The sequence below is a fragment of the Macrosteles quadrilineatus genome, unplaced genomic scaffold, assembly GCF_028750875.1.
Source record: "Macrosteles quadrilineatus isolate MER2022 unplaced genomic scaffold, UCM_ALF_1.0 Scaffold_8__2_contigs__length_117827958, whole genome shotgun sequence".
NCBI lineage: Eukaryota > Metazoa > Arthropoda > Insecta > Hemiptera > Cicadellidae > Macrosteles > Macrosteles quadrilineatus.
In genome coordinates, this window is record NW_026542601.1 from 58,353,478 (window position 1) to 58,373,450 (window position 19,973).

The following is a 19,973-nucleotide window of genomic DNA, read 5'->3' on the forward strand; positions in this document are numbered from 1 at the left end:
ATACCAAAAGCTAGTTAGAATGTTAGCGTCGGCTGCTAAACTTTTAAAAATTTTAAAATTCATTTGCATAGCCCCAGAATTGCGTTAATATCCTTATATATAATACGTGAAGGCGATTTCTACAAAACACTACTCCTCCGTTAATAATGGACGGATTTTTACAAACAACGTGTCAAAGTAAAGTATTTTTTGTGTAGACGCCCCCTTTCACCAATTCCTGTAATAAAAATTCTCAGGCTTTGCCCCACAGGCCTTCAAAGTTGAAGTTTCTCCCATAAGATTAACATGGGGGAATCTAAATATTTAATTGGAAACTTTGTCCCCACTAATTTGAGAGAACGGCTGGGCGTAGAAACTTGGTAGAGGTGTCCAAAGAAAGGTCTTGGTCTGTAGATGAGTAATCAAAAGAAAAATTAAGCAAAATCCCTTAGGACTCTTCCCCAGAAGCCTTTAAAGATCCCTGCACAAAGTTGTTTACATTAAGGCCAAGTGAATAATACTTTTTAATGAAACAGCTGTTAATTTTTAAATTGTATTTCAAACAACACATATTTATTGGAAGTTACTGAATTCTATCAAATAAGTATTTGCTAGTCATTTTCTGATTTTAAAATTGATTTTCTTCTTTATCATGTTATGTTTTGCAATATAACATTCCATAACGAAATCAGTGGAAAATCCTTTTATCACAGCAATTCTTAAATTATTTCTTATTGAACTAGGCCTATCTTATATCTATTGTACGGTGTCTGCCTTTTTTACCACTTTTGGCTACATTTTATTATATTATTCCAAACATATCAAATATTTATATAGAAATATCTCCTCTTATCGTGTCTAATAAAAACTAAATATAGAAACCTTGCCTAAAATGGTACCCATCTTGACAAATTATTTGAACCTATATTACGGACTTTTGGCGCACTGTGTTGGTATTGAAAATAACACAACATTTTGGCTGTAAAATTTGGTACAAAGAAAAATACTATTTAAGCAGCTACTGTCATGACAGAAAAGTCATATTCCTTTTAAACTAGATCACATAATCCTTTATAAGATACGTTGATTAACAATATGTAAACGTCAATATATACGTAACAGCCAATTTACAGTATTTTTGCTTTTTGGAAATGTCCCATTGCTATGTAATTTGCATTATTTGTTGCCAATGAAGCTGCCAAGACCATATGAACTAGGAGGCCCCTAACAGTTCAAGAATAAAAGCCAACTTCACTTTAAATATTCCACTACACCTAACATTACGTAGAGAGATTATATTGACAACTTTATGTTATTGATAAGACTGAGACAACTAACTGACATCCCCCATGTCAAGGAATTCCAGCTTTAACAGTAACCCCACAATCAATTTATCAAAACTATGCTAGAGGGTTCATTCATTGGCACAGAAGCACGATATGAACTGACACGACGTGACGAAGGAAAAATCAAACTTACACTGTAACGGATATACCTCCCTTTAAAGTTAGAATATGTCTTCCCAAAAATATTTTCTTTTCAAATAAAATCATATTACACTGATGAAATCACGGAAGTTTTTAACTACAAAAGGTCTACCAATACGATTTTAATACTATTTAAAGGTTCTTCTAAAGGAAGAGATACCATATAACATACTAATAATAACTCCGATGACGTACAGTATGGGAAATATTTTAATCATTGAATGATCAACCAAATTTGGCAACTATAACGCAATTAATATCATTATTGTTTTTACACTTTTTACTCTTTAAACAAATCTAAATGCTCAAAATATGTATATTTCACCCAATTTATCGCAGTTAGATGAATTAACGTAAGCCTTGAAAGTAACCGTCGATTTCGACGGGTTTCACCTAGTTACAAATAATGGTTAAACATACCTCGTCAGACATGTTAAGGATTGTCTGACAAGGTATGTTTAACAATTATTTGTCATACAGTTTTAAACTTATTTTCTAAAAAACTGAAACCCTAAACTAAAATTATGGCTTCGACATTCCCTAGTTCTCAAAATTATCTTTCTTTCAACACAATAATCATAAAAATTTGTCAAGTGGCTGATTCAGAATCGTGAAATAAAAAAACCCTGTCACGTTTTAATATTATAGGTGACGAAAATTTTAATTTCGATAATTTTTTATAATAGCTGGATCTTTTACATTTTGTTGTAGCTTCTTTACAAATTCCAAAATTCAATTAATTTTATGATCACCATTTAACCAAGCCTCTTAACCCTCCTTATAACTTCTCATAATTACTAACTTGAATAATTTCTCACTAAAATTCTGTCTAAGACGTAAATATTATTTACCGTTCCCTTTAAGACCACACGGACATTACGCCCTACCGAGCGCACAGCAATCTTTGTACACTTGTGCTGCACATGTTGCAGAATCATATCTACGGCGTCGTGAAACACCAAATTGGCTTTGAAGCAAGGCCGCACTACATATACTGTACCTAGATTGAAGTCATCAGTAAATTCTGATACGAGCTGCTATACCCGTGCTTTGCAACGGGAAGAAAATGTGACTGTACAGTAATTGAAGTGTATAAGTAATGTAGTGCTGATGTGTGTTTTAAAGTATATGATTTAATTTGAAAAGGAAATCGGATTTAAAAGTCAAAAAAGTGTAAACCTACTTACTTTCAAACCCCTTCTTTTGATGTTAATAAATCCAAAAGAATATGACAACATACCTTAGTGTACCGTAGCAATAGCATCAATTGCTTCATATTGATGCTTCATGAATGATATGTTTTACCATCATTCTTCAATTTTAGTCAAGCCTCTTTACATTTAGCTTACTATATAAATTATAATACCCCCGCCGCAGCAAACCTGCAGACTAAGCGAATTTCCATTTGACTGATAGGATTTACACTGGAATGTCTACTTTTAAAATATAACATTTATTCTTGATTTAAATAGAATTATTTTAACAAGTACTTAGGTTTGCTGCATCAGGGAGGGTAAAACTGTTTTTTTTTTTTGTAAAATGTGAATAGTTAGTAAGAAATAAAAACATTTTCCAAATTTGATCAAAATATGTTCACAAACAAGCAAACTACAACAGTTTACTTATTCTCCATAAGAATAACATGGGAATTTTAAATTTACAATTTTTTGGAATTTTCTCCGTAACCATTAGGCGCATAATAACGCTTAAATATACTAAATTATTTGTTTTTTTAAGCTCTACAAAATGGTTTGGAAAGAAATTGCTAAATTTTATGTTTTTTGGGTCAAAAATGGGAAAAACCTATTTTTACCCCATAAAACCCCCCGTAAACCCCCGTTCCCATGGTCCGATCATGCTGGATCGCGAACTCGTTCGAATAAACGTACGTTTACACGTTTGTACCAAATTTCATCAAAATCGGATCATTTTTGCTCGAGTTATCGTGCTGACGGACACACACATATATATATATATAAATATATAAATATATATATATATATATGAATTTGAACGGATGGTGTTTTTGGCCTCTAGGGACCTCAAAACGAAAAAAAAAATCGGTCCCGCGTCCAGGTCTTACCATGAGTACTACGGTAATAGCTTATTCCCTATATGGGAAATTCGCTAAAATGAAACTTTGAGCAATACTTTACAAAACTTATACTGTACAACCTTTCTTTAAAACAACCAAACATAACCCTGCTCTTACAAAATAATGCACATTATTTCCTCAATCTACATAAACTATCACAAACATGTTTTTCAAGTAAATAAACAAACACCAGTTTATTGCATTGACCAGCTGTTTCATTAAATAAATTAAAAATCATTTGAACTTTGGAAGCATGTCAGGCGTAGCCCTTTGGAAATCGGCCTGTGGGGCTGAACGCGTAAGAAATTTGTTCACATCAATAATTTTCAACAAATCTACACACTCAAAGCTTTAATTTGATGTGCCATATGCCTAAAATTTTATTTGGTAAATGGCCTTGACCGTTTAAAAAAAATATTTTTTTTCTACGCCAGTGGCATTTTACGAGAGAGTGACGAGAGAATAAATGTTTAGTGTAAAAAAATAGTGTAAAATCAAATAAAAATTTGATCGTATCACTTTAATAATATAATAATAGATAATCAATCCGATTACCGAATTAACAATCATTGTTGCTCTCAAGAGTTACTTTACTATAATAAGATTATTCATTTTTCTTCAGGCATAATTTTGCTGGATATATATTGAAACAATATATTTTACAAGTTTATTTATTATTATTTACAAAAACAACTTAAACTACTAGACATGGCCTCGGCCAAACCTCATGTGTCCGTAGTCATCAAATTTGTCTTCAGGGTCCCCTCGCTTGCCGAATCTGCAACACGTTAAAACTTTATTATTTACAGCAAATACGCATTGTAAATGAGTGAACAGTAAAAATAAATCATGTCAAAAATTCCTTAATTAGCTTAAGCATATTTGACTCATCATACTTCCAAAAACCTATTGTCAAAAAGACGTAACCTGTAGCAGCACTACCCTTTATGGTAACAATTTATTCATAAAACAAATAGCTTGCGTACTTTGCTGAAATTTCACAAATAGAGTACAATTTCTATCTAATAACTCGACTTTTATTTTTTTGCCTCTTGTAAAATGAATGCAGGCAATCTATATAGCTAAATGAAATATATGACCTCTGCCTTAAAAAGCTTGATATAAAGGGCTACTAATGGTAACTTATTATGGTATTATAAAATGAGGCGAGGTAACATTTTTACCATCATCACTAACGGACCTATTCTAAAACAAACCTTTAGAAAATCTATTACTGTAGATGTAAGTAAATTACACACAATTTGGAAAGGACGTTAAAGGCGCTGTAAATAATGCATACTTTTGTCCTCTTTTCTTTAGTTAACTTTACAAAATATTTATAGCTTGGTACTAATTTTGTTGACTTTATATTCAAAACTAGCTGTGTGCCCGTTCTACTACAGACATTATATTTGATTTCTTAAATTTAAGGGCGTTTGATTACGAAAAAAAAACAATCTATTCTAGCAGTTTTCTGGTCTTCTATTTGCAATGTTCCAATAATAAAAGTATATACCTCAGGCGTATGTATTTTTTTAAATACAGTGCATGATAACGTAGAATTTGTATGAATAAGGATTTAAAGTCAAAATAATGCCTTCCTTCCGGCCCTACCTCATATGGCCGTAGTCGTCGAACGTCCGTTTGCCAAGGTCTAGTAGGTCATCGTTGTCGTCTATCAGCAAGTCGCCCAGTACAGGCTCCAGGCGAGCGCGTAGGGGTGGCGACAACAGCACTCTTCGTCGTGAGGGTGCCCTGGCCGCGCCGCTGGGGTCTGTGTCCGGGGGCGCCGCCCCACTGGCTCCGGGCTGCTGTAGCAGGAGGTACACTCCTAGTGATACTAGTACAGCTGTCATAGTACTGCAGCTCATGATCTGATAACATTGAAATAGCTAAGGGATAACTAATTTTGTACAGTTATAAAATCACTTGTAAGCCATTCACTATGTAGTGGATTTCATTTATAAATATTGTTAAACAAGTAGAAATGCATGTCATTTACAATCTATAGCCAGTTTCCTATAAGCCTTTCCAGTGTTTTGGTACTTATGGATTCTGAGGGGTTGAAACTCCTACGTTTTAGATCGTTTAAACAAAATATTTTAAAATTCATTCAATATCAAAAAATATACTCTTTTAGTAAAAAATTATGTCTGCTGTTAAAATTCAGGGTCTGATCGATTCTAAGTTGGATAAATAATATATCTGAGGACATCAAATATCTACAGTTAATTTGACATGATAAATATTGAAGAATGTTATTAAAATCCTACATGGATGTTTGCAGGCTTGTAAAACAAGATTAATCATTTTTTATTAGTAAATAATTTTAATTAGTAAACCCTAAAAAATGTGCAATCGTCAAAAACATATAAAAAAAATAATAAACATGGTTTTTCTTTAAAAACACATATATTTTTTACTTATTGTTTTTCTAAGCTCTCCAAAATGGTTTGGAAAGAAATTGTAAAGTTTTACCTTTTTTTTTGTAAAATATTGGGAAAAACAATTTTTCCCCCATAAAACCTTTGTAAACCCCTGTTCGTATATAAATATATATGAATTTGAACGGATGGGGTTTTTGGCCTCTAGGGACCTCAAAACAGAAAAAGTAAATCGGTCCCGGGTCCAGGTCTTACCATGAGTACTATCACTACGTATACTCAATAATAGCTTATTCCCTCTATGAGAAATTCGCTAAAAATTTATATTATTTAATGATTAATGATTATCATGTTTTAATGCCTAATTTTCCCAAAAAATTCAAAGGTTAACAATCCACTTAAATTGAATTACACAGAAAATTTTGTCAAAGTGAGTCACATTTTTTTTTTAGGAAATGTACTATGTTTTGTATGGCAGTATCAAATCAAACGTATGTTGGGTTTTCAGATTATTTATCTAAGTTAACTTACATTCTGAATAAATTCCTTATAACAAATTTTATAACTTTTGCAATAAATTTTTATTGGAACTAGTTTCTAATAAGCTGGAATTTAAATACCATTCTTATGACTGGTTTAAACATTTAATTTAAATAAATTTTGTATCACATTCAAATATGATTCATTCCATGATAAAAAATCACAAAATAATGAATTAGGAAAATAAATATTTAACACTACATTTTCTAGAACTTGTCATAGATTTATAGGCACAAACAATATTCTCAGTTTACTTCTAATCCATCAATTCCAAAATCTATTAAATAGTAAGTAAAATTATTCCCTACTATATAAAGGGTGTCCCAGTAAGAACGCCGGATTTGAGGAGCGTCTTATCCTTTTTGGTATTTCAATAGGAATTCCCAAATTATCAGCGATGTTATCAGTATTAGGTCCCATTTGTAGTCATAAATCGCTACACGACGGATCAACGCGTGGTCATAGATAAAGTGCACTACAAGCACGGAAGCTGCGCGCTACTTTCGGCGGGGACAATGAACCAAATGAGCTATCTGTCCGAAGATTGGTTTATAAGTTCGAATAAATTGGCTCAGTTCTATACTGGGGATATTTAAAGTAGCTTGTTTCCGCCAATAACCCTCAAACAATCCAAGACTTGAAGGAGGAAACGATTCGTGCCATTAATGGAATTCAACAGGAAGTGTGTGAAAAAGTGATGGAAAACTTCGTCAAGAGATGTCGAGCTTGTCAGTATTCAGCAGGTTGGCACTTACAAGACATAATACTCAATTACTAATCGGAGATATTATGCTTTAAGATTCATGTTTCATATTGTAAATTTAGCGAGAAAATATATGGTTTGTTAATATTTCAAATCCGGCGTTCTTATTGGGACACCCTTTAGCTTTGACTATCAATACAACACTATATTTCGGCCGCTTAGAAAACGACCTGCACGCTAATGCTAAACCAATGCTAGAGGAGGTCGCTTTCTAATCGGCCGATCTATAGTCATGATTAGATAAATTTCAGAGTATAGGACAATCAGCTGTTGGGATTGAAAAGAGATTAACATGCAATTTGTCACACACATTACATTACATCATTTATAATACCTTATAGGTATTTCTTTTGTACCAAGGAACTCCTACGACATTAGTTTTGGTTTTGTTGAATAAAGTTTAGCAAATCTTGGTGTCTGTTGAAATTGAAAAGTAAGATGGGGTTGGTAAATCCTAGCTCTCAATTTTATGAATACCTGTAAATCGGTAATATAAAAGTATTATTTTTAATCATGCAGTACGAAATATTCCTGATCTAAGATTTTGAGCATCAGGTGAACTCATTAACATTATGTACCTAATAAATGTAATTGAATTAAAAAGCTTAGTTGGATTACGATGGCGATGGTGGATGGTGGATGCTTACCTGCCAAGTGGCTGTGGATGACTGGGATGAACCTCATCTCATCGCCAGTTTTATCCCCCATTGTTGTGCTCAGCAAGGAGGTTGATGTCTGTCAAATCCTCCCCTTGGGACTCTCCAATCAGCCCACGTCCCACAAACAGCTGCTGTTTACGCTCAGAATAATCACGCTTTATCACTTTTTCATCTTTCCTCTTTGAACTTTGCCATAGTTATTTCCCTGGAGTAATTATTTAAAATTTAGGAAAATTGAATTTGTAGAATTGAATTCAGTTGGTTGTTTTAAAAGTTATTGAAGATTACATCTGTTTGAGGATTATAGGTGGTGTTAGTAAGACAATTTGTGATAAAACAATATATTTGTCCAGTTAAAATCATGCACGGATAGAGATCTAAACATTTACTAGGAGCAATTTTGTTTTCCTTTGACTTTCTGAGAATATTTTATAGGTATGTAAATTTAGATTTACATAACACATTTACACATTACACATTTACATCATTTAGAAAGCATCAACTTTAGACTTTTGATTAAGGCATAATTCCTCCAATGCATCTTCTCCGAATTTACATATCGATGTCATCAGCATTGCTCCATCTTTTGTGTAGCTTATTTAGGAGTTGTCATTGACAACAAACAAACATTTTCTAGACACATTGACAAAATTGTACAATAGACTTAGCTCTAGTAATATTCTTTTCCAAAGGCTCTCCTGTTATCAAGACAGACTAGTCCTTCTGACAGTATTATGACATTGTTCACTTTTCTCGCATACTGTATGCTCAAATGGGGCAATGGCAACCTTTAATCTAAAGACCTCCTCTTCTCTAACTACACAAAAAGAGCTATCAGATTAATCTCCAATCTCAATTTTAGTTAATCTTGCAGATCCATCATATGAATGTTACCTGATAGCACAAGACTCGTGTTTTTACTTTCCTGTATATTAAACTCCATTTACTCCCTATATAGTTTGACATTTCGATAGTTGGACATCCCTTAAATAAAGTCCACAAAGTGTCGAAATATCAAGGTTCTACTGTAATATTTATTGATAGACAAATTAAACTATACTGTTGATAACTCAATTTAATTTCGTTTCTCTATCCTTTTTGCATGTTTTTATTAGGTACTAATTATGACCCTTAACTTATGTAACATTGTATTTTTACTTGTATGTTGAAGATGAAAAATATATTAATGATTTATCTCATGCAAATGTGTGTTTCAATTATCTGCATGTTATTCTTATTTAACATACAGATAATTGAAAACATGCTTCAATAAAATTTGACCCAAGTCTGTTTGGAATGATTTAAATAATAAAATAATTAATTCTAAATGTTGTTTATAGTCCAGAATGTACAACAAAATGTATGTGCTAAACCACAATAAGTTGCACAAACCATGTCCAATTACACTGGATAGGGTTCTGTTCCCCAGATGTCAAAGCGAATCACCAAATTTCTTTTCATTGTCATTGATACGCACATTTTAGTTATCTAGTTTAAGAAACGTAAAGAAACGGAATCTACCTCCAGATTTTACTGTTATGAATGTATAATCCATTTTTTATACTGCTATGTACGTACATGCTACGTTAAATTATTTGAACTTTTTTGGTAGGAACAACAGGTAGTAAATGGTAAAAATCACCCTAAAAAAATATGATTTTTCCTCCCTATCCTTAACTATTCCCTATGCTGTGCTCCATTATTTCAACACTGCATTACAATTCTAACCTAAAAACAGAACACTAAAATCAATAAACAAACAAATACACAATTTTTATATCAGCTGGTATATTTACACAGCTTATAGAAACACTGTAGCAGTACTTCCATTAGAAAATGAGTGGATCTTTGACGGCCTGTGGGGCAGAGCAGGGGTAATTTTTGACACTTCTGATATTTTTCCCACCGTCATTGGAGCTTTAATATAAATCCTCATCAACCATGCTACCTTTTTCCTAGCTCTAGATATTTTGTGGGAACCGATTCCCTTACGGAATTAAACATATAGATTTATATTATGAGATATTATGTATTGGATGATCACCACCTATGCTTATACAGATATTATAAACAAATGTTTCACACACAATTATTGAGAAGGGATTGATTTCTCAATCTTCTTTGAACCTTAGTGAAATACATACCATTGTGTGATTGATTGATTAAATCATTTGTAATGTATTGATCAGTTCACATGCATAGTCCTCAACAATAACTTAACCTTATAAAGGGTTCTCACTTGATCTATGACAGAGCCATTCTTGTCAAGATTAATTTAAAACACAAAACAAACTAATAAAATGTCATCAAGTTATAAAAAAATATTTATTAACAGTTCTTAAATTTGAGGATATTGGATGGGAATTATAAATAAATATGCATTGTAACTTTGTAAAATAGTTCTTTTATTATATTAGACATGTACTGTACATAAGTTCACAATTATGGACATTAATAACCGGAACAACTTTTCATATAACAAATTGTGAAGTACAAAAAAGGGAATTAATACAAAATAAAGGCTTTTTTTCAAAAAAGCTTTCATAACTACTTCAACACATTAAAAAACTACCACATTTTTAAAATTATTTAATAATAAAAAACTCATTTTTTTAAATGAAGTTATTACTCTTCCAAGTTTTCTTGTTTATATTACAAGTATAATATTTTTGTGCAGTGGAAACTTGGGGCATAAAGTGTTAGAATATTTACTTAATAATGAAATTTGAAATATTGTAGATAGACTTATCTTTGAAAAGTGATTAAATGTTATCATATTGAAAACTCATCCATATACTTTGTTAAGCTTTGGATATTAATTAATTAAAGAAAAACGTTTTTTACTAATTTTTCATCATTCTCTAAAACCAAAAATTGTTTATGATTGAACAAAAAATTAATTATTCTATTAATAATCAGTTCTTACTTCTTGTAGGGACATTTAACATATTATTTGCAGTTTAGTCATTTCATCAAAGACCAAACAAATCGTCTCCTCTTTTTCATTATGGAAAGCTAGTAAATGTGTTACTTACATGTTAGATTCACACAACACTTGTACACAGTTCACACTTCTGACTCTTCTGGATTCTCAGGTGGACCTGGGGAGATGGATCTGTCGAAGGTGAGAAGTACGCCTGGCCAGATCGGACCCTCAACACCGGCTTCCCCCACCACAATCTTCCTCTTTCTACGCCCACTCTTGTTCTTCTTGGCAGTCCGGAAGCTGAGGAAGGTCCTATGGGCATCTGGAGCGATAGAGTTTGTATGCAGAGTTGTAGAAAACGTCTCTCCCCTCTTCACCTTCACATGGCCTTCTTTGTTGATAATCATGTCTATTTTCTTCTCCATCTTCTCTTTTTGTGTCAAAGGTCTGTGGCGATCCAATGGTTCAGGATCTCTGTTCTCCTCATTGTTCGATCTAACAATGATGTTCCTATTTTCGTCTTTCCTCTTCACAAGAAACTCACTGTACTCGGGTGTCTTCACTGGGCTAATTCCTGTGCAAACTATTTCAGTTTTTTTCAAATCGATTTTGTGCTTCTTCCTCCTGGTGGGAGGGCGGATCGGCACGTGCTGTGTGAAGTGACTGGGCTCGTAGTGGTACTGGTGGATCTCGATGTAATGGTCGTTCATGTTGATGATCGGTCTGTTCAAGTAGGCGATGTAGTCAGCGATGTCTTGGTCGTATTGTAGCTGTTTCTCGCCTGTAGTCATGTCACACTCGACGTTTTCTTCATGCAGACTCAATGACGAGATGTTGACATTTTCGGGAGTCTCGTTGTTCACTGGGATCAAATCGTTGAGCAGTTCAGAGTCGGATCGGCTCCAGCGACGGTGAGGTGATGGACGGTCCATCATGGTTTGACAACCTCTGGACAACAATCTACTCCTCAGTCTGGAGTATCCTTGACACTGAGCAACCCACTTGTCTACTCTAGTTGTCAGCCAGTCCCCGTCTCTGCGGGATATCAGTGCTTTGCCTCGGTTCAGCATCAGACTGACTCTACCCTCACAGCAACTTGTATATATGCATTCTGTAAGGCTTCCTAACTCTGTTATGCGACCTACAAGTATTACGACTGCCACACTTTGTTATGCAATGCGGTATTGTTGATGGTATGGAATTACAATATATGACACTATGCTGTGAGATGTTTTGGGCAGAGCCTTTCTTTGTATATTGTTACTAACATCATGTCAACTTTTTTTGGGGATGTAATGCCATGTTCCATTTTTTAGTGATATGTTTAGTACAAGTTAGATAATGCCTTATATAAATTAAATTTTAAGCCTTAATTTACTTGATATTTATTTATAAAAAGAGAAGAAGAAGAAGAAGAAGAAGCTGTATTATTTTGTTTATAATTAAATGTATAGTCTTATCTATTTTCTTAATTTAAACAATACTAGAGAACCCGTGCGGCTCAATGAGCCGCATAGTATGAAACATAACGCCGAGGAAAACGTTATGCTTAAATTCGAGTAATTGTAGCTACATCTTAGAGTTGTTTAAACACTTGTTGGAGACTAATTTTAAATATGTGTCGTCAAGGTTCACCAGCGTTATTTCTGCTCTCAGTTTTAATTGATAACTTTTAATGAATGCTAAATGATCTGCTTTAATTTGAGTTAACATGTTGCAACAAAGTTTTTCCAGCTTTGAGAATTGGCGAAAACTGTTGCCTTACTGATAACCTATGTTTAGTAATTTAAGTTGGGTCAATTTTATTTCTTTGATTTGAGACATCCCCTAATCAAACGAATTTTCTCCGTGGAGAACCCTGAAAAGTGAGGTGATATCAACAATTTCATGTGCTCCATTTTTTACCCACAAACTCTGGGTTGCCAACTGGACTGCCATAATCTGCTTTGAATAGGCTAAAGAAGCAACACCATTAAAGGTTGGTTAGCATATTTTAACGTGTTTTCTGTCAGTCTCACGTTGTTCAGTGGAGTTTCTCTAAATACCTGTCCCAAAGTTTTGATAGTATTGATTCATTTGTATAGAAGCACAAAAAGTAAAAAAAATAAATCATATTAAGCTAAATTTACTAAATAATACGGTAGTAATTAATAACATCTAATTGTAATTTAATTTTTCAGTTACGATCACAAATAATATTAGCCTATTAGTAATTGTTTAGACAAATTTGTGTTATATGATATTGATAAAGACATTTTGTTAGAATTTTAGGGAGAAATACTTAATGAGACAAGTAAACAAAGCTCCTCTGGGAACTCTGCTTTGGTCAAAGGAACAAAACTAAGTCTATTAAAGATTTCTTCCTTCATCTGATTAATTTAAAGAAAGTTAAGCGAATTCACCTGATGATGAAGTTAAGCGGGTCTGATGATGATTGGAGTTTCCAATCCAAACCGATCACCACTTACCATATTTTATATGTATTTACCGTCGTGTCAGTCAACAGTATAAGTGTAAATATATTATTACAAGTGTTATTAGATATTTGTATCTAGATTAGATATTATATTAGATATTTGTATATTTGTAAGTACATATTTTTTGTACTTTGAGATTTCTTTTGAATATACCATGTACAGTATAGGGATCAATAACCCCTTCCTTCATATTGTAAAAATAATTTAAATAAATCTAATAAATAGGGAATCAGTAATTTAAATTAATATTAAATTTGATATTTCAGTGGTTAAAAATTAAGATAAACTAGAGGTCGTCCAGTGGTCGAAAACTCGACCAAAAATATCTAATGTACAGACTTCTCTATTTTTACCCCACACTGTAAATAAAACATGTGGTTGGAATTTCTTCCATTTGTTTAGATTTTTTGTTTATAATTCATTGTTATTTCGTCACCAGCATGACAACCCATAAGACCCATGTTAATTTTTAAAAATTAAATTCATTTTTTATGCTCTTTTTCTAGCCTATTTTAATTTATAAAGGGATTTGCATACCTACAGGAAAATATCTTTCTAACAGTATGCGTAGATTTTCCCTATGATGCACACGAGCTGAGAAAAAAAGTTTTAAAGAAACATGCTTGCCTATTAATATATAGATAAGTTATTTTAAATTGTTAATTAGTTTTTACAAATCTACAGGATTATCTGCAAAATAGTTTGCTAAACAAAAAAGTACTCATTTACAATATTAATATTTGTATATATGTTGCTGATAAAGCTATGGAGGCGAGTTGTCAAGTTCATGACCCTCCAAATACTTTTAATACTTTACTTTAATACTTTTTAATGAAATTGCGACCATACAAAGTAGGTATTTTAAGCCAAGTATGAATGGTGATGAGTGTAGGTTGAGTGGCGCGATCTTGTAGTCTTGTTCTTGTTAGTGACTAAGGCTGACATATTCCTTAGACACATCTGTTAATTAATAGCCCATACAGCTAATGGCAACTAAGGGACCTACAGTTTATAGTGGAATCCGAACCACATTTTTGCCTTGGTATTAACGAATTGGTCTAATTATCAGGATAGTACTGCGGATAGTCGTAGTACTCACTAGTGCGGACGTTCATCCACACCTGGGAGTATCGTATCCACAGTGCATGCCTATAAATATCCACAATTTGTGACCACCTAGTACTGTAGCTGGATTACAGGACGATGCCACCGTCCCAGTCACGGAGTTGTATATGTAGCTGATAAAACTATGGAGTCAAGTTGTCAAGGTCATAACCCTCCAAGTAGTTTATAACGCTATAGTTCTGTTATTCACCTTATGCATTTTGAAAGTTATAGTGGCCGGTTACAAGGGATAGGTTATACAAGAGAGTTTACATGACCAGCACCAAGGCCAGTGTAGGGCTTCACTGGGTCAATGGATGGGGAATGGGGTGGTGGAATGTCTCTTACAGTCATAGTATTGAGTAATGTGTTACGTTCTACTCATGAAACATAACCCACCAATGGCCCATATGACGGGAAGAAGATTTTGTCATACAAATGCTATTATTGTAACAACATATACCAAATAATTTAAATTTACAGTATTAAATATTTTGCAGCTTGGGGAATTCAATGTTTTTTCCCGATATCGCTACCTAGTTCAAAAATAATTTTTTGTCATACTGCAGCAAATATTGTTTTAAGTTTAATTCATGTGTTGCGGGTCTAAAGTAGAATTTTACTCTCTGTGGAGTAAAAAGCGTTTTTAGACCCTGTGGAGTAAAAATCAGCTGTTGTCAACTCAGCTGAAAACTTCCATTGTAAACAATTGCATGTATTGAAAGTATGTGTCGATTGTTTAATCGATTATAGCTTATTGCTGCCTTATTGAAAATAATTAGACATATCGATAGTATAATGTACACTAGTCGTAATAGACAAAACAATTGAATCACTAACTGCTTGTTTCCATTAGCAAATTAAATTGAAAACAAGATGGAAGAAGTTTTGAGAGTTAATCTTAAAATAAAAACTATTTTAGTTATGTAACATAGTTTGTTAAAATAATGGTGCAATATGACGAAAAATATAGTTCATCACATGGGCTTTTCAACGATTGCTCATTTTCCGATTTTGGCTTCACCTCGATCCTAAAACTTGTACTCGGGTCGAAGTCAGATCGAAGGGGATATTGATGAAATATACTTTTGTCATACTGCAGCAAAAACTGCTGTTTAATATATGAGTTGGATCTGAAGTAGCTCTTTTACTTCAGTAAAAGGAGTAAAAGGCAGCTTTTATAAACTCAGTTGTATACTTTGATTGTAAGCAATGGCATGTATTAAAATTATATATCTATTGATCATCATCGGTTGTAGGTTATTGTTGTATTCTTGTTCCATAGTTTGATATATCGATAGTATAATGTACACTAAGACAATCGTAATAGATGAAATGATTGAATCACTTACAAAACAGCTGCTTATTTGCATTAGGAAAATTAAAACAAGTGGGAAGCTATTTTTAGAAGTTATTTATACATGAAAAGTTTTATTTGTTTTCTAACTTAGTTTAGTGTGGCTCAACTTGTAAAGCATAGCTCTGCTTCTCAAGTGTTTTGCTTTTAAAGCATAACATAGATTTCAAACCTTAACCAGTCAAAGCCTTAACTTTAACTTTTTTGGTATTCATGGGTCTGCTTCCATATACATAAGATGAGTGCAGAGTAACTTATAAATATGTAATCGACAAGGCAGATTAGAGAAGTGACGTCAGATGAAGCCCTATTCCGTCTGACGCCACTTGAGAATTAGGCCAGCTTGACATTCTCTTATAAGCATAACAACAATATAAATTCTTCATTCAACTTATTTTTTGTAACCTAAATATTGTGAAAAAAACTATGTCTACTTGTACAGTAGTAGTTAGTATAAAAATAGCTTCTTTAACATTTTTATGTTTTCATTGTAAAATGGGTTGACAAAAATGATGTTTTATGTATAGTTTGTAATAATTTATAATACCAAATAATTACAATAAACCCTCACTCTGTAAGATTAGGCACAGGTACTAATTTGTAGCTACCAATAACTAGGCTTTGTATTGTTCCAGAAAAATAATAGCAATGGCAGAGGAATTGAAAAAGAAACTCATTAATTGTATTGAGGAACTACCCCAAAAACAGGTGAATATTTTTGGACACTTATCGTACAGTGCTGAAGTACTCTGTAACTAATTTGATAGTAATTAGTTTAAACTGTAATTTCTGGGTTCACACAAACTTAGAACAAAATTACAACAATTTTGCTTTCACACTTCGAGACTTCAAATGGTTTTGAAATCAACATTCACTTTTAAACTCCCCCCCTTTCTCTTTAGCTACTGAACTAAAATGATACTTTTAAATATTGGTTTCATAACTAAAATGTATTTGTTTCATAACTAAAATGTATTTGTTTCATAACTAAAATGTATTTGTTTCATAACTAAAATGTATTTGTAAATGTTTTTGTTTTTACAGGGATTATTAGAAGAACTTCAGCAGCAATGCATTACATTGCAGCTCTCCAAGCAAGAACTGCTTTCGGAGATTGAGAGTTTAAAGATGGAGGTGAGTTTATTTAGCAATTAATCTTATTTCTTTTGACACCAACCTGCTATACCCATTCTATTAAAAAGAAAAAATAACTTTCAACAAAAACATGAAAAATTATCCATTCACAGCTTTCTTGACTAAAATTACTAATGACAAATGACAAATGACAATTCTTTATTGCACATAACATCTGTTAAAGTTATTACAAACTAGCTGTGTACCCGTTCTACGCACGGGGATCTTATAATATTCAGTTGAAACCTTCTTATATAACGAACAGCAGTTGGTTTGCATATTTTAAGATATGCTGGCCAAACTATTATACATAGCTTCATTTTATGTTGTTTTTTGTTGTTCCGGATCGGTATGACAATCAATAAAAGGTTAAATTACCTCTGTGTCTGCCGGTCGATCCTATAACGGTAGGCTTACTTTTATTTTTACTATCTGATCTCGTTTGCATGGCTCAATCACGTCCTGGTTGAAGTTCGTTCGCTACGCTCACTCACCTGTATGTTGGAGCTCGTTCGCTGCGCTCACTTTCCTTCAGGTTAGCTCGTTCGCTACGCTCACTCGCCTCCAGGTTGCAAATTAGCTGTTGTCATAAATGTAAAAGAAATAATAGTGCTAGTGCTGCACCCTGTTGGTAATCCTTGTAACTTTAATGCTATTGAACATCACAGAACAGAACCAACTTGTTTAATTGAAACAGCTGTTAAGATTCAATAATTTCATTTCTCATAAGGTTAACATGGGCTTCCAGAAATTCCACGTCAAAAATCGACAAAAACTTGATTTTCAAGGGTTTACTGTTAAATATCTAACTGTCTCATATTCGATGAAATACGTCTAAAACCATCTCATATATGTATAGTATTTGGAAAATAAGTTTCAGGCGGGACAGTGCTATAGTTATTGAGGAGTAGTTGTAATAAAGTGCGTATTTTAGCGTTACCAAGAGAATGACAGATAGACAGACAGACAGACAGACAGACAGACAGACAGAAATTGAGATAAGGTTTGATTCGGTTTCTCTGACCTATGAAATGTAAAAATAACCAAAAAGTTCATTATTCTAAGCAATGTACAGACAAAACTCTAATTTTATTTATATAGATGTAATACACAGACAGGTACATTGTCAAGGTTTCTAATAAATAAGGAAATCTAAATAGGTATATAAAAAACCTGGGATTTAGCCAGTAAGTTACCCCTACAAAGCTACAGCATGGTGGAACTGTTTATGTTAGGAGAGGTTGATGAGAGATTGGGTGTCTGTTACCAGGAGTCGTTGAAAAATTCCTCAAGAGTGTAATATGCTTTTTCTACTAAAACTGTTTTGATTTTGCCTGTAAATTTTGCTAAGTTTAATTGCTTTAAGGAGTTTGGAATTTTATTGTAAATTTTTAACCCCATATAGAGAGGACTTGTTTCATATTTTTTTAAATTATGAGTGGGGTATTGAAAAATGTCTTGTCTTCGGGTATTATATGAGTTATTACTAAGATAATTTTGAAACATACCAGGATTTCCATGAACCATTTTTAAAATTTCAAAAACGTATATTGAAGTTAGAGTTAAAATTTTAAAATTTTGAAACAATAGTCCGAAAGGCTAGGCTACTAGCTACTAGGCTCATATACACTCAAAATTCTTGACATCCAACGTCCTAAGTTCCATCACCATAGGCATTTTACTTGCATAAGGAAAACCATTAAGTTTAGTTATTTTTGGACCCATTCCATTATTTTCAGAATATAAACTTTAACCAGTTATAATTTTATTAGCATGGAAATTATGGAGAATTAGAGGTGAAGTTATAGCTGCTGTAACCTTCAGTTCTAGTTCCTCAAACTCTATGTACACTTTTGTTAATAACAAAACAAAAATAAAAGTTGGGTGCTCATTAATGAGCCAAGAGTTTCACCAATGAATACAAACCTTATAAGAAGAGAAATGCCCATGTTAAAAATTCGAGCCTGGGATTATTGAATTTTGGCAAGTTAACTCCGGCCGCTAGGTAGGAGAGGCGCTAATATTGCTTGCGGGCAGCAGCGTCAATGGGACCCTACAGCATTGGGAGTGAGACAAAGAATTGGGGAAGAGAGAGAGGTAGAGAGAACAAGGCTAGCGCTTACCTACCTATTAGTACCTAGTATTTTTAGTACCCAGTAGTGGTGGCCGTGCAAAGCTCATTTCGGCAGCAAAATCCAGTCTGACTTTTCCCATAATCATACTTTTCGCTTTTTATAAGGTTTCTATTCATTGGTTTCACCCACCTCTTAACACCACTTAGTTGTTTAGGGCTATTCCCCTCTATTCTATGGTACACAAATAATACAACATGTTTAATCCAGGTGAGCAACCTGCAAGCCCAGCTGGATCTGACCAATAAAGCTTTGCACAAATGCGAAGAGATGTTCAAAGAAGCCACAGAATCAGCTGTGAAACACCAGCTGAGCCTTAAAGTCACTACTCGCTGCGGGGGAAAAGATGAAGGAAGAGGCCATCCGGCTACATGTTAGAGAAGTTATTGGTTTTATGTTTTATAGGTAGAGCTCAGGATTTCTGTCCTGAAGTCTTGTGTTCAAATCCTGTTAGTTGACAATAAGTTAAATCACAAGGTGATACTGTGATCTAATGGTTTAGAGCTAACCTTATGTTGTAGTTCTTTAAATCCAAAATGTAAAAATGGTTATCTCAAAACAAAGAGTCAACAATGGCAATGTCTGTATTGGGGATTTCTTTCTATGAAAATTGAATTCAAACAAACTTTTATTTGTGCTGGTTATAAATATAAATAGCAGGACCGAAAATAATTATTGCCCAACCAAGACAAAAGTTGTTTTCTTAAATGTTAGTGCATTTAAAAGCTCGAGTCATTACTTTTGAGATAGGGATGGATTTTAATAGGAGAGAAAATTACATTCCAGGATATAAAAATATAAAAATGAATCTCTCACAAAATAACTTAAATATTTGGCTATGGTGTTGGACTTTTCAGGAGAAGATGGAAGCATAAACGTAACAGAGAGTTAGGGTGAATAAAAAGTCAAGACCCCCCCCCCCCCATCTAATATTTT

The 19,973-nt window shown here is 33.3% G+C and overlaps 1 protein-coding gene across 1 annotated transcript; it reads right to left on the reverse strand.

Moving 5' to 3' along the window:
* Positions 1–4,263: 4,263 nt before the first annotated feature.
* LOC129001853 (drosulfakinins-like) lies at positions 4,264–7,915 on the reverse strand. The gene is made up of 3 exons (XM_054429308.1): positions 7,896–7,915; positions 5,176–5,435; positions 4,264–4,339 (listed from the first exon to the last, which is right to left on the reverse strand). Exons 2-3 carry the CDS (start codon positions 5,430–5,432, stop codon positions 4,264–4,266), a joined length of 333 nt encoding a protein of 110 aa, XP_054285283.1. The 5' UTR covers positions 5,433–5,435; positions 7,896–7,915.
* Positions 7,916–19,973: the final 12,058 nt, after the last annotated feature.

Bases quoted from the DNA above. Each gene is read 5' to 3' on its own strand.
- LOC129001853 (XM_054429308.1), bottom strand. From the start codon at position 5,432: ATGAGCTGCAGTACTATGACAGCTGTACTAGTATCACTAGGAGTGTAC. The intron at 4,340-5,175 runs GTAGGGCCGGAA...AACGTGTTGCAG, and splicing joins GACGACTACGGCCATATGAG to ATTCGGCAAGCGAGGGGACC.